At 40.9% G+C, this 13,719-nt stretch overlaps 1 protein-coding gene across 1 annotated transcript in view; it reads right to left on the bottom strand.

Moving 5' to 3' along the window:
- Positions 1-13,719, bottom strand: part of LOC102841716 (antigen WC1.1-like) — a 180,020-nt gene that overhangs the window by 14,877 nt on the left and 151,424 nt on the right. The window contains 5 exon segments of the mRNA XM_006862752.1: positions 241-555; positions 1,100-1,414; positions 1,494-1,586; positions 8,727-9,044; positions 9,137-9,445. Coding sequence (XP_006862814.1) covers positions 241-555; positions 1,100-1,414; positions 1,494-1,586; positions 8,727-9,044; positions 9,137-9,445 — 1,350 coding nt within the window.

Genomic DNA, 13,719 nt, shown 5'->3' with positions numbered 1-13,719 from the left:
AATGGACTGTGGTTGAATCAGCCCATTTCTTCATTGCTGCCTTTCCCCCTCTTCCACTTACCAGCTGATTACTTTTTTCTTGTTTCTCAGAAAACATTGAATTTGGGGGTTCAAGAATTGATGTTCTCTATAAATAATAACTCTTGTAGGATTAACCTGAAATTTAAGCCATGCAATATGAATTTGTGTAAACAAACACATAAATGGTATAGTTCACTGAAGTTCAGATAAATAACTCACCTTCACACACAATGTAAGCTGCTTCTTTCTGAGAGCATGATCTGTTGTTCCAAGGATCAGAAAGACACTGCCACAGGGTGGAGTCACGTTTCTGACACTGGATTCCATCCACCCACAGGGGCTGAGACACTGTCCTGATACCAGCAGAAGGGTTGAGTTCTCCAGTGTCCCCACAACCCAACTGTCTGCAGATCACAGATATCGTGATAGGCTCCATTGGGCTCCTGCAGACACTGCCCCATGTCCCGTTGTAGAATATCTCCAGCCACCCAGCACAGTCATGGTCATCACTCACCAGCCTGAGGCCCAGGGACTCTGAAAGTCAAGATGGGAAGAATGAGGCACTGGGACCAAGTGTGGCTGAACTTAGTACTGAGATCTTCTTCCCCGCGTGATATGACCACATATCTCAGTCTTTGCAGAGGGCTCTTCCACTTGGAAGGAGTTCATAAATATCTTTCTGATCCCTTTCTTAGTCACAGTAACTTTCCCTTCACTTGTTCCCTGCTGTCTAAAAATCAGGACTGAAACACCTGAGGTAAGGTGAAGCAGTGCCTCAGTCTATGGAAGATGCACACTGATGCACACATGGCAGAGATAGGGATTTGCATGTCATTTGTCTATCCTTTCTTAGTAGGACTAAAATCCAAGTGCTGCTTTTGCTTGGATAACACTAGAAAACCCTACTTTTTGAAGTGAAATCACTGCAAGAAATCCATCATTCACAGCTATTTTAAGAAGCAAGGAATACAGCAGGAATTCCCCTTCCCCTCTGGCCCATTCAGCTCAGTGACCATACCCCAACACCTGTGGCACTGCCTGCTGCTTCCCCCAGAATGTGGGCACATGGAAAACAGACCTGAGCAGATGACCCCTGCATCTTCTTTATGCCTGCAGTTGTGTTGCCCCCAACCCTTGGAAGGACAATTCCACACGTGGGACTCCTCTCCTGTACATCTCAGGTCATCCAGCCAGATGGGCCCTGCTCCTTCCCCGAAATGAGCAAAAGCAATGGCATTAAGGGCCACACCACAGCCCAGCTGTCTGCACACCACTTGGGCATCGTTCATGTCCCAGCTGTCATCACAGATGGTACCCCAAGAGCCCTGGTGAAGAATTTCCACTCTCCCAGCACAGTAACTGCCCCCATTCACCAGGCGGAGCCATTTGTTCTCTAGGGAGAGAGAATCGTGTCAATGGGGAACTTAAACAGGGATCAGAAGGGGTTCTAACTGGGCCTGTGGAGCTCTCACCTGAACAGGTGGCAGCACTCTCCTTCCAGGATGCAGAGTCCACTAGATGAGAAATGGAGTTGTTGCATGGGGGCAGAAGGTGGGTCTGTTTTCCTATAAAGGGCATACTGTTCATCAGGATCAACTACATCATTTGTAAAATTATTGCAAAATAAAATGTGGGGTCCCTGCTCAAAATTTATTAAGAATTTCAAGACGGTGACAGAAAAGCATTAGACTAAACGAGAGTCATTCTAAGACACAGATCACACTGCATGAACTCAGCTTTGACGTTCACCTCTATGGGGATTGGGCTAGACACATTCAAGCTTAAGAAATGAAGTCAAAAGAACTACTATATGACCTAGCAATTCTATTCTTAAGAATATGTCCCAAAGGCTTGACAGCAGAGACTCAAAGTAAAACTTGCACACCAATATTCATTGTAATATTCTTCATAATAACCCAAAAGTAAAAACAACCTAAATGCCCATCAACAGATGAATGGGCTAACAAAATGTGGTATATACATACATACAACAGAATACTACCCAGTAGTAAGGAGCTCTGGTAGCGTAGTGGTTACGAATCGGGCTGCGAACCTTAAGGTTAGCGGTTCGAAACTACCAGTTGCTCCGCGGGAGAAAGATGAGGCTTTCTACTCCCGTAAAGATTTACACCCTCGGAAACCCTATACAGGGTCGCTATGGGTCGGAACCGACTCGATGGCACATAACAACAACAACAAACAACAGTAAGAGAAATAAAGTCTTGATGCTTGCTACAATATAGATGGGAGTCTGAGGATGTTAAACTGAGTGAAATAAGTCAGTCACCAAAAGACAAATATTCTATTACCTCACTTACATAAAAAGACAAATTCCTTAGTGGTTACCGGGGGCAGGAAGGAGAGGAAGAGGTGTGGGGAGTTAATTGCTTGTGAAGTACTGAATTTTGGTTTATGTTAATAGAAAAATCACAGTGGTTGGACAGCTGATTATTGTAATTGCTGTCAACAAAATTATACACCTGCAAAATGCTAAATTGGCAAAAGTTATGTAATTGATTTATTTACAACAACTTAAAAAAAAAAGTATAGGCTACTTTACTTGTAGAACCAAAGTTTCATGGGATTTGGTTACTTGACTGAGGTGTTATTGTTGTTGTTGTTAAGTGCCGTTGAGTCAGTCTGACCCATAGCCACCCTTTATAGGGTTTCCAAGGAGCATCTGGTGAGCTTAAACCGCTGACCTTGGGGTTCAAAATGACTTTGCCTTCTCAGGCTGGAGTCCATATAGAATTCTTCTTTTCTCAGCACATTAACCCACAGCACCACACCAGGACTCCTGGTACTGAGGTAAATAATCATAATTTCATCGGACATCCCAGTTAATTGCAATACTGCCTCTCTTTCTTTGAGTTAAGGAGCTCTGGTAGCGTAGTGGTTACGAATCGGGCTGCAAACCGCAAGGTCTGCAGTTCGAAACTACCAGCTGTTCCGTGGGAGAAAGATGAGGCGTTCTGCTCCCCTAAAGATTTACAGCCTCGGAAACCCGGTACAGGGTCACTATGAGTCGGAACCGACTCCAGGGCACACAGCCACCACCCCTATTAACATAAACTCACTGCCTTCTAAGGTTCTTATTTAATCTACTAATTGCTATTGTTATTTTGATCATTTAGTGTGGTGCTGTGGGTTAATGCACAGGACTACAAAGTCAGTTTGAACCATAAGGTTGGTGGTTCTTGCTCACAAGCTACTCTTTGGAAACCCTATTCAGGGTCGCTATGTGTTGGAACCCATCACTCATCTGTCAATTTGTCTTACTGTGGTGGCTTGTGAGTTGCTGTGATTCTGGAAGCTATGCAACTGGTATTTTAAATACCAGCAGGGTCACCAATGGTAGACAGGTTTTGGATGAGCTTCTTCCAGACAAAGACAGACTAGGAAGAAGGAGTGACGAAATATTTAGTCACTGAAAACCTTATGAATAGAAGAGAAACACTGTCAGATACAGTGCTAGAAAATGAGCTCCTCAGGTTGGACGGCACTCAAACCTTTGGGATATGCACTGATCAATAGAAGTTGTGGGTGGGGATTAGCAAGTCATGAAAAAAGTCTGTCTGAAATGTGAGTCCTGCTTTTATTTGTGAAATACTAGAAAAACATATTTTGCATGGTGAAATCACATGGAAAGAAATACATTATTCACAGGTACTTATATATCAAGGATGATACAACTTTGCTTGCTGAAAGCGAAGAGGACTTGAAACATTTACTGATGAAGATCAAAGAGCACAGCCTTCGGTATGGATTGCATCTCAATGTCAAGAAAACAAAAACCCTCACCACTGGACCAATAAACAACATTCTTATCAATGGAGAAAAGATTAAAGTTGTCAAGGACTTCATTCTTCTTGGATCAACTATCAACACTCATGGAAGCAGCAGTCAAGAAATCAAACGACGTATTGCATTAGGCAAATCTGCGGCACAAGACCTTTTTAAAGTGTTGAAGAGCAAAAATGTCAGCTTGAGGACTAAGGTATGCCAGAACCAAGCCATGGTATTTTCCATATCCTCATATGCATGCGAAAGCTGGACAGTGAATAAGGAAGACCGTAGAAGAATTGATGCATTTAAGTTATGGTGTTGGAGGAGAATATTGAAAGTGCCATGGGCTGCCAAAAGAACCAACAATTCCGTGTTGAAAGAAGTACAGCCAGAGTGCTCCTTGGAGGCCAGGATGGCCAAACTTCGTCTCTCATACTTTGGACATATTGTCAGGAAGGACCAGTCATTGTATTAGGATATCATGTTTGTTAAGGGGGGTGGTCAATGAAAAACAGGAAGACCCCAGTGAGCTGGATTGGCCAAGTAGCAGCATCGATGGACTCAAGTTTAGCAACAGTAGTGAGGTTGGCCCAGGATCAGGCAGTGTTTCGTTCTGCTGTGCATAAGCTCGCTATGAGTTGGTACTGACTCGATGGCACGTAACAACAACAACAACAACAACAACAACAAATCAGACAGGAGGCATTTATATAGGGCTGAGAATGGGTTCTGGTCCTGTAGGACCTCTCACCTGAGCAGTTGGCAGTTTTGTCCTCCGAGGCTGTAGACATGGAATCATTACATGCGGGCAGTAGCTGGGTCTGGTTTCCTACATAAATGACATTAATTAAACTAAATAAATTTAGTGAGGGAGTCTGAAGTGAAAACTTTGACATTGGAGTAATAGTATCATAACCTCAAAGTAAAACTTCTTTATAGAACTCTTTTTCTGACAATGGCAAACATGCTTTTTGAAACCATTGCACTGAGGATGCCATTAGAAAAGTTGGAATAGATGAATATTATCTTAATTCACTGTGCATTGACCAATGCAGGAAGAAATTTTGGAGCCAAGATCTCAGAGAAAAATGAAGTGTAGAGGTGAGACTGTATTTCTTTGAGGCGTTTGCTTATTCAAAGTTAATAACTGACAGAAGAGAGGCTCAATAGAAGGGTTTCCAGACTTATTGGCTGGGGAACACATATTATAATTTGAGGTGTGTTAGGAGGAGAAGCCCTGTTGAATATCCAGAATAATTGTTGTTGTTGTTTAGTGTTGTTAAGTAGGTTCCAACTTATAGTGACCCTGAAAATGGTTTCTGAGGAGGCTGGTGGGTTTGAACCACCTGCAGCTAGGGGTCCAATGTTTATCCTACAGTTGCACACTAGGATGTCACAGAAGAATAAATGAATGAAAAATAGACCATTCTTCCAGTGGATGGAGGCCCAGTTGCTAATTATTTCAGTGGTGTGGCACTCTAGGATAAATACTGGACAGCTAACTGCAAGGTTGGTGATTCAAACCACCAGGAACTTCTTGATAACCCTATACAGGGTTGCTATGAGTTGGAACCAACTTGATGGCACTTAACAATAACAACCTCTAAACCAGGTGTTTGAAAGTAGTCAAATAAAATCATTTCTGAATGATTTTGATAATTTCTCAACTATACTTTCTGTCATTCAAAAACATATGTACATATGAAAGAAGATATTTGACCAAGCACCAAGAGGACAAAGGATACATCAGAAAGAAACTAAAGAAGTGAGGTATTGGTGGAAGGATACAAAAAAGATTAATGGAACAGAATAATCTTAGAGTAGATTCAAATATGCATGGATTCTGTTTATGGCCAAGGTTGTACTGCAGAGGGAAAAGAGTTTTTAGGAAAGAATTCCAAGTCAATTGGATAACTATATTAAAAATACAAAACTCAACTCTTACTTCACATCATACACAGAAATAAATTCCAGAAGGATTGCACACTTATATTTCAAAGGAAAATAACTAAACTTCTTAAAATTCTGTAGGAGAATATCTTCATGACCTGGAGGTAGACAAATACTCTTAAAATGTACATAAGAAGCAGTAAGTGACAATAATGGCAGTCCGACTGATTACTACAAGAACAAGCAAGTTGCTCGTCCAAGAGACATCAAGTCAAGTGGTCGGCACCCCTCAGTACAAACCCCATCCAAGACTAAGTTTCAATGGGAATACACGAGCAGACATGTGCTCTCATTGGTGACTAAGTTCATCACCGATAAGGGGAAGTGAGGGAAAAACAGCAATGAAGCTGCAAGCTAAGCCCAACAACATTCAATAGACTCCTGTGAACTCTAGTGGAGACCTGGTTGGCCAGCAGTGTGGCAAGACCTGGGGACTCTTGGGCCCAGAGTCAGTGACATAGCCACAGAGGACTAGAGTGGAGAGTGAAGTGTCCAGGTGACAAGAAGAGAGGGCATGTGCATAAGAACACCCACATTTGCAGATAATATCCACTTGTCCTGGCTTCAATGACTGGATGGATGATCAGAGCTCAACTAGAAGAAGAAAGAAGAGGAAAAAAAAGAGTGATCTGATACAATTTGATCAACTTGACCTACATCTATGGATGCAGTAGCCCAAAAGAGTGAACAAATCTTTACAGCGAGGATCATTCCCACCCACTCCATACATAGAGTAGACAGGGATGGGCAACTTGGACATTGGCTACCCAAAATGGGGGGTAAGAGGGGCTACAAAGGCAAGAAATGACTGGCTTACAAAATTTCAAGAGGAAGCCTAATCCAGAGGGCGTGGAGGAAGGTAGAATCTCCACTGAGCAGTATCCAATCTGTCTGGGCACAGCTGATGAAAGGATTTGGGGATAGGTCTCTTGTGGTACAATAGTGAATAATTGTTATCAGGATTGACTGTGAGGGTTGGAAATGTAAAGGTAGATGTTTTGTAACAAAAGGGGGAGAGTGGTTGACTTTGCAGTCCAGGAGCGGAGGTCCATGGGACCATCAAGGGAGAAGATCGGAGTGCAGGACCCTACCCAGAGAAGCAGTGATGCCTGAGATGGAGGCAGAGACGATGATGTGGAGAGATGGAGTGGCTGGGAACTCTAGACCCAGAAAGGGAGAAGGGCTGTGTGCTGCCGACCTAGGGGCAGGCTTACAGGGTATACCCTTTGGTTGCTTGATGATGCATTGAGGGGATTGTAACCATGGCAATGAAATGATATACGATAGGATGAATGTAAAACTAATGTTCTCCCGTGTAAACTATCACATATCTTACAATAAAACATTAAAAAGAAAAAAGAAGCAGTAAATGCACAGAAAATTACTGATGAATTATGCTTCATTAAAATTAGAAAGTTGGATATCAAAAAATGAATAAGAGAGTGAAAACAAAATACTGTGTTAAACACTCAACATAACACACACATTGTACCAAGTGTCATTGTCACAATGATTTGTAGTGCTATTTGTAATAGTCAGAAATTGGAAACAAATCATCACCATTGGTTGAATGGATCAATACTTTGTAATGTAATCCATGCATGGGAAATGCTACACAATAATATGAATGAAGCACTGCTGTAGATAATGACTTGGATGAATGACAATTATAATATTGAGTCAAAGAAGTAAGGCAAAATAGAATATACTACATGCCTCATCACTGGACCAATAAACAGCATTCTTATCAATGGACTTCATTCTTCTTGGATCAATTGTGAACACTTGCAGAAGCAGCGGTCAAGAGATCAGAAGATGTATTGCATTGGGCAAATCTGCTGCACAGGAACTTTTTAAAGTATTGAAGAGCAGAGATGTCAGCTTGAGGACTAAGGTGCGCCTGACCCAAGCCATGGTATTTTCAATAACCTCATATGGATGTGAAAGCTGGACAGTGAATAAGGAAGATCATAGAAAATTTGATGCCTTTGAGTTGTGGTGTTGGAGGAAAATACTGAAAGTTCCATGGACTGCCAAAAGAACCAATATATCTGTTTTGGAAGAAGTACAACCAGAGTGCTCCTTGGAGGCAAAGATGGCTAAGCTTCGTCTCTCATATTTTGGACACATTGTCCAGAGAGAACAGTAACTGGAGAAGGATGTCATGCTGGGTAAGGTGGAGGGTCAGAGAAAAACAGGAAGACCCCCAATGAGATGGATCAGCCAAGTGGCATCACTGATGGCGTCAAGAGTGGCAGCGGTAGTGAGGTTGGCCCAGGATCGGACATTGTTTTGTTCTGCTATGCATGGGGTCGCTATGAGTCAGTTCCGACTTGATGGCACCTGACAACAACAACAACAACAACAACAACAACAACAACAACATGACTTTACATAATGTTAAAAAAAAAAAAAACTGGCAAAAGTATTCTGTAATAGTAGAACCTTAGAGAGTGGTGTTCTTTGGAGAGGAGGGACATCATATGATTGTTGGAGTGTGTAGCTTGTGGGTGCTGCTAATGTTTTTTTTTTTTTTTGTTAATTTGGGATATGGTTCTTTCACTGTATAGGAGTCCTGGTGTGATGCTGTGGGTTAATATGCTGGACTGCAAAGTGGGTTTGAATGCAAGGTCAGTGGTTCAAACTCACCAGTTACTCCTTTGGAAACCCTATACAGGGTTGCTATGGGTCGGAACCGACTCAACAGCACCTCACAACAACAACAACAACAACATGCTATTATAATTGATCAGGCTATATACTTATTGTTTACTTTTATCTAGAATTACATTTAAATAATAATGCTTATTAAAAATGTTATCCCCTTAACTCTTCTTGCCCTGACTTGAAAGAGAACAACCTAGTGCAGAAAGTCTCACGTTTGAAGTCAGGTTTTTCACTCTCTGCTCTTAGGGACATTTCATCCAGGAACTTTCCAAGTACCAGTGAACCCTTTCTTTCTCTCTTACCTGAGCAGATCACTGAGGCTGTGTTTCCTTGGGGACACTCAGGAATCCCCAGGGCAGTCACTGGGCAATTCCATAAAAAAGACTCGACCCCTGAGCAGTGAAATCGGTGTTTCCAGATCTGATCCCTTCTGTCCATAAAGGATGCTCCTGTTGGGGTGGAGACGGCGACTCCACAGTTAATCTGACGACAGACTACGTTGGCATTGGCCATGTTCCAGTGAGAGGCACAGAGTGATCCCCAGACTCCAGAAATTCTCATCTCCACTTGTCCCTCACACTGAGAGCTGCCATTTTTCATGAGCTGGACTTCTGTGTAGTCTGAAAGAAGATGATGAATTTCAGAAAAATGTCATGTATTTATTACCCAGACAGTATATATAGGATGTTTAAAAACAGGCTCCAAGTCTCACCTGAGCAGACAACATGGACAGCTCCATTGTGGGAACAAGTACCTCCAGGACAGGGCACTCTGGGGCAGACCCAGATCTCAGTCTCGTGCCCCTCACACTGGAATTCTTCAGTCCAGACTGGTCCATCAGCATCTCTGAAGGGCACATTTCCGAGGACAGAGGCAGCCTTGCCACACCCCAGCTCTGCACAGATGACCTGGGCAGTGGGCAATGTGAAGTTCACATCTGAGACTGGAACCCAGGCTCCTCCTGAATTGACTTCTACTCGCCCCGAGCAGGGTCCATCCCCTCCAACCAGCTGCACAAATCCTAAAGGAGAAAAAGCAAATCTAGTGAGTGGTCATCCTGCTGGCTAAGCATTTGGATAAGACATTATAGGTAATGATGCAAAAGCTTTTATTTTCCCAGGAATGGGGCATGGAGAATAGTCTACAGTTTGTGCCAAAATGGGATCTTTATGAATGAGAAATTAGAGAAATTCAGGAGGATTTGAAGTGTTGGTTCAGAATGATTGAATCATTGGAATATACAATTTGGGAAGAAATAAATTCTTCATGTTGGGGCCTTGAACCCATAGGAACCAAGGAGACTTCACAGTAAGTGGGCATTGAGACTTGGGTGCAGAGATGTGAAAAGCAAAACTAACTTAGGGGTAAAAAAGAGAGACATGAGCTAAGCGAGGGTAGAGACCTATTAGTTAGACAAGATTAGAATATCATTCTGAGTCATTTGGGGGCCAGAATTCTGATCATATTTCTCTCCCTTCCAATCATCAAGGGACTAAAGATAGGGTTGGATGAGAGTTGGATGCACAAATGCATATCAAATTGCACATAGATGGCTAAAGAGAAAAAAAAATTAGGCATTATAACTAGCCCACTTTTATGGTTTAACATTTTATTTTTCTGATAATTTTGATTAATTTTTTTAGCTATTCTAAACAAAAATAAGTTGTCTACAGATGAATCTAGATTTTAAGGAATCTCAGAGAGTCGTAGTTGGTGGCCTTAGACATTCATCTTAAAACCCTAGGAATTGTCATTCAACCTACTAGAAAGTTAATTCTCTCAGTGGAAGTAAGTGAAACAAGTGAATTTGGGGATCACATCATATTTTGAGCTTTTCTTCCAAAATATATGAATTTTTGCAAGTGTATGGAATGACAGTAATTGATATATTTTAATTCTATGGTTGTTCTATGTCTGCATTTTTAGTAGTTGCTTATAAGCAACTAAGCATAAGAAACCAGCCACAGCAGGAAAAAAAGAGTTAGTGTAACAAAACAGAAAACAGCAAGCCATAATTTCAAGACTTCTAAATCGTAAAAGCCTCAATATAGGTGAAAGAGGGAATATTTTGGAAACATTTATTGAATATGTTTTGAATGTAGGTCATAATTATCTGGATATCCCATCTGCCACCTAACTCTAGTGACATCACTATAGGATGTGGGAGGTGGGAACTGTACCGAGTGATGCTGTCAGAGAGGAGAGTGATGTCAGAATGTGTAAAATAACTTTTGTGCTTCATCAGAAATGCATTTTTTTAAAAAAAGTTTTTATTGTGAATTGAGGGAAAGTTTACAGGGCAGATCATCAGTTTTACATTCAACAAATCATATACTTTGTTTCATTACAATGATTATAATCCCCATCATGTACCATCAGTTAACCGTATTTCTCTAGATGGCACCTAACACCAACAATGACAACAACTCAGTTACTAACAATGTATGTAATAATTTTGTAATTCCATGTAGAAAGATTTTATAAAAAATTTTGTTAGTATTCCTATTATAAAAAATACTATATGGAAGCAATTGGCAATTATATTTATCAATATTGTTTGAGAATTAAAAAGTATAATAAATAAATATTCCAAAGGATCTGCAAAGGAATGCTGGTGAAGCAGTGGGTTAAGCACTCAGCAGCTAACTAAAAAATTGGTGTTTTGAATTCACCAGCCACCCTGTGGAGAAAGATGAGGCAACCTGTCCCCAGAAGGATTCACTCACTGGGAAATCCTATGAAGCAGTTCTACATTATTTTATAGGGTCACTATGAGTTGGGGAAGGATCCTGTTTAGTCTGGAATGGAAGGAGGTCCATTGGGGTTAGGGGGTTACACCATGAGTTAACATACAGTGACACCAACCTTAGTGACACCACTACCAAAGATGACCATTCTTTCCCATTTTTCTCACTTCTAACAATAACAACAACAACAACAAATCTTAAAGATACAGATGGATAGAAAATACAATAAAAAGAGAAGCATCTCCTGTAGGAGGGAAGTGTGGTTGGGGTACGGCAGGTAAAGGTGAGGTTTTGAAACTGAAGGAGAGAGACCAAAGATAAGATTCCTGATTTGGCCACCTGAAGATAAGATCTTGAATAGAATGAAAGGATAAAGGGTAACTCAATGATAAAAACAAACAAATCATAAAGAATACATTTTTTGGGGTGTATGTGTCTGGTTTATGAGTGTGCTGATGATTATCAATGCATTGCTAGAATTATTTCTGCTAATGGACCCAGATTGTATAGATATACAAACATTGAGCATGTATGATAGCAGAGTTTTAGAAAGAATGTTCTAATAATAAAAATCTACTTCAGAGAGTGGGGAAGAATAAAAATAACAAAGCAAGAATAGAGGATGGGTTTCTGGTAAATGGCAAACCAGGCAAAAACACTACTCAGACCCTCTACAACAAGGATATAGGAAACCAAATGAAACAGATTCAGATGATAGTCCAGGAACCATGAGCTTCAGATGAAGGGATAGAGAAGTAAATTGAAAGCTTACTAGAAGAAGCTGAGCAGACACAGCAGAACAAAAGGAGACAGACAGGTGAACTGTGTAGGCCAGCCAGATGTGGAGTGGCTATCTTGAGTTTTTATGAGTGGCTTTGGAAACAAACAGTGGCTTGGTGACATAGAGGCTATTGGTGTCTGGTGGAGAGAGAGGTGGGATTTTTTCTTGTTTTTACATTCCCCTGGTGACCGGAGGTGTGGCCAGCCTCCATCCACGTATACTCCACGCAGATTCCTGCACTCTGGGCAGTTGGAGCTGCATAGTGGTGAGCTGTGCAGTTGTGAGTAGCATCAAAATGAGTTGGGTTCAAGTGAGGCCTGCTGCAGACCTACAGACTCAGTCCTGGCCAGTCTTGGACTAGTGGGGACACTTGTTGCAAGCTGCCCCTCTGCTACCATTGACTTCCCTCTGGGCCAGAAAGACCCTGGTCCTGGATGCTTTGGATCTGCATGAACTATTTCTGGATTGGGTGCCCAAAACAAAAAATACCTAGGCCTATAGGAACTTCATCTATGGTTGGGAGTGCCATGGTCTCATCCCTTGCCCATCTACCACATAAGCTCATTGGCTGGAAGAAATTCACCAGTATTTTCTTCTCTCTCTGGCATCAGCCCTAAATTTTTTTCCTTTTATCATTTTTGTTTGTTTATTCTTTCTTCTTCGTCTTCCTTTCTTTCCCTTCCCTTGTTTTAAAATTTTTATATCTCTGCTTTCATGTTTCCCTTCTGTTAATCTTTCCCCCCGTTATTTATCTCTTCTTCTTTTTGTTTCTTTATGTTTCTTTTTTACTCTGTGGTCTCTTTTTCTTTTCTTCATTATTTTCTCCCTAATTATGTTTAATGCTTTTCTTTCCTTTAATTTTCTCTCTTATTTTCCTCTTGCACAGTATTTCTCCTTTCTTCTCACTTTTTGGTTATTGTATTATCTTTCGAGCTGTTGTCTGTTTTTCTTCCCCCGCATTATTATTTTGCTGTTATTTTCTTGTTTGTCTGTTTGGTGTTCTATTGTGCATGTGTCTTTTCTCTTTGTGCCTCACTTGACAGGGATAGCAACCATGCTCCTACATACCAGCCATTGGCCAGCATAGTCCACTTGTCTGTCTGTCTGTCTCTTTTTCTCCCACTTCTGTCTGTTCAGCTTATTCTACTAGTAAGCATTCAATCGACTTCTCTATCTCTTCATCAGAAGCTCATGGTTTCTGAACTATCATCTGTATCTGACTTCTATCCTCTAGTCACAGCTACCAGTTGGTAAGATCCTAAGAACAAACCAACATACAGTCATCAGTTAAATACAAATACAATGACAGCACAATGCCTTGGAGGAAACAGTTACTATCTGCTCACACGATAAAACAAATCAGAGTGGCTCACCAAGTGACCAAGATGCAGGTTAGAAAATATTTTTGAGGAAGAAAGGCATTGGAACTACCCGGAAAATAATTTAAGAGAATTATATTTGATACCTTTAACATATTGAAAGACAGGTTGAGGAAAGCAAGGATGAATTCAGTAAAACACTACAGGAACAAACAAAATAGATGAAAGATTAGAAGCAATAGAAAACCTGCAAACAGAAATCCAGAAGATTAATATTAAGATTTCAGAAAAGGACAATATAATAAAAGGAAAAATGAGTAGATTTGAATCAATGGAAACCTGAATTAGTGAGCTTGAAGATAAGTTTCTCAATAATAGTATGCTAGAAGAACAACAAGAAAAAAGAAAATGAATCTGAATAAAGTGTTAGATTTATATGGGATACCAT

The sequence above is a fragment of the Chrysochloris asiatica genome, unplaced genomic scaffold, assembly GCF_000296735.1.
Source record: "Chrysochloris asiatica unplaced genomic scaffold, ChrAsi1.0 scaffold00050, whole genome shotgun sequence".
Taxonomy (NCBI): Eukaryota; Metazoa; Chordata; class Mammalia; order Afrosoricida; family Chrysochloridae; genus Chrysochloris; species Chrysochloris asiatica.
The sequence above is the reverse complement of the archived record's forward strand: the minus strand, read 5'-3'. Positions and strand labels throughout refer to the sequence as shown.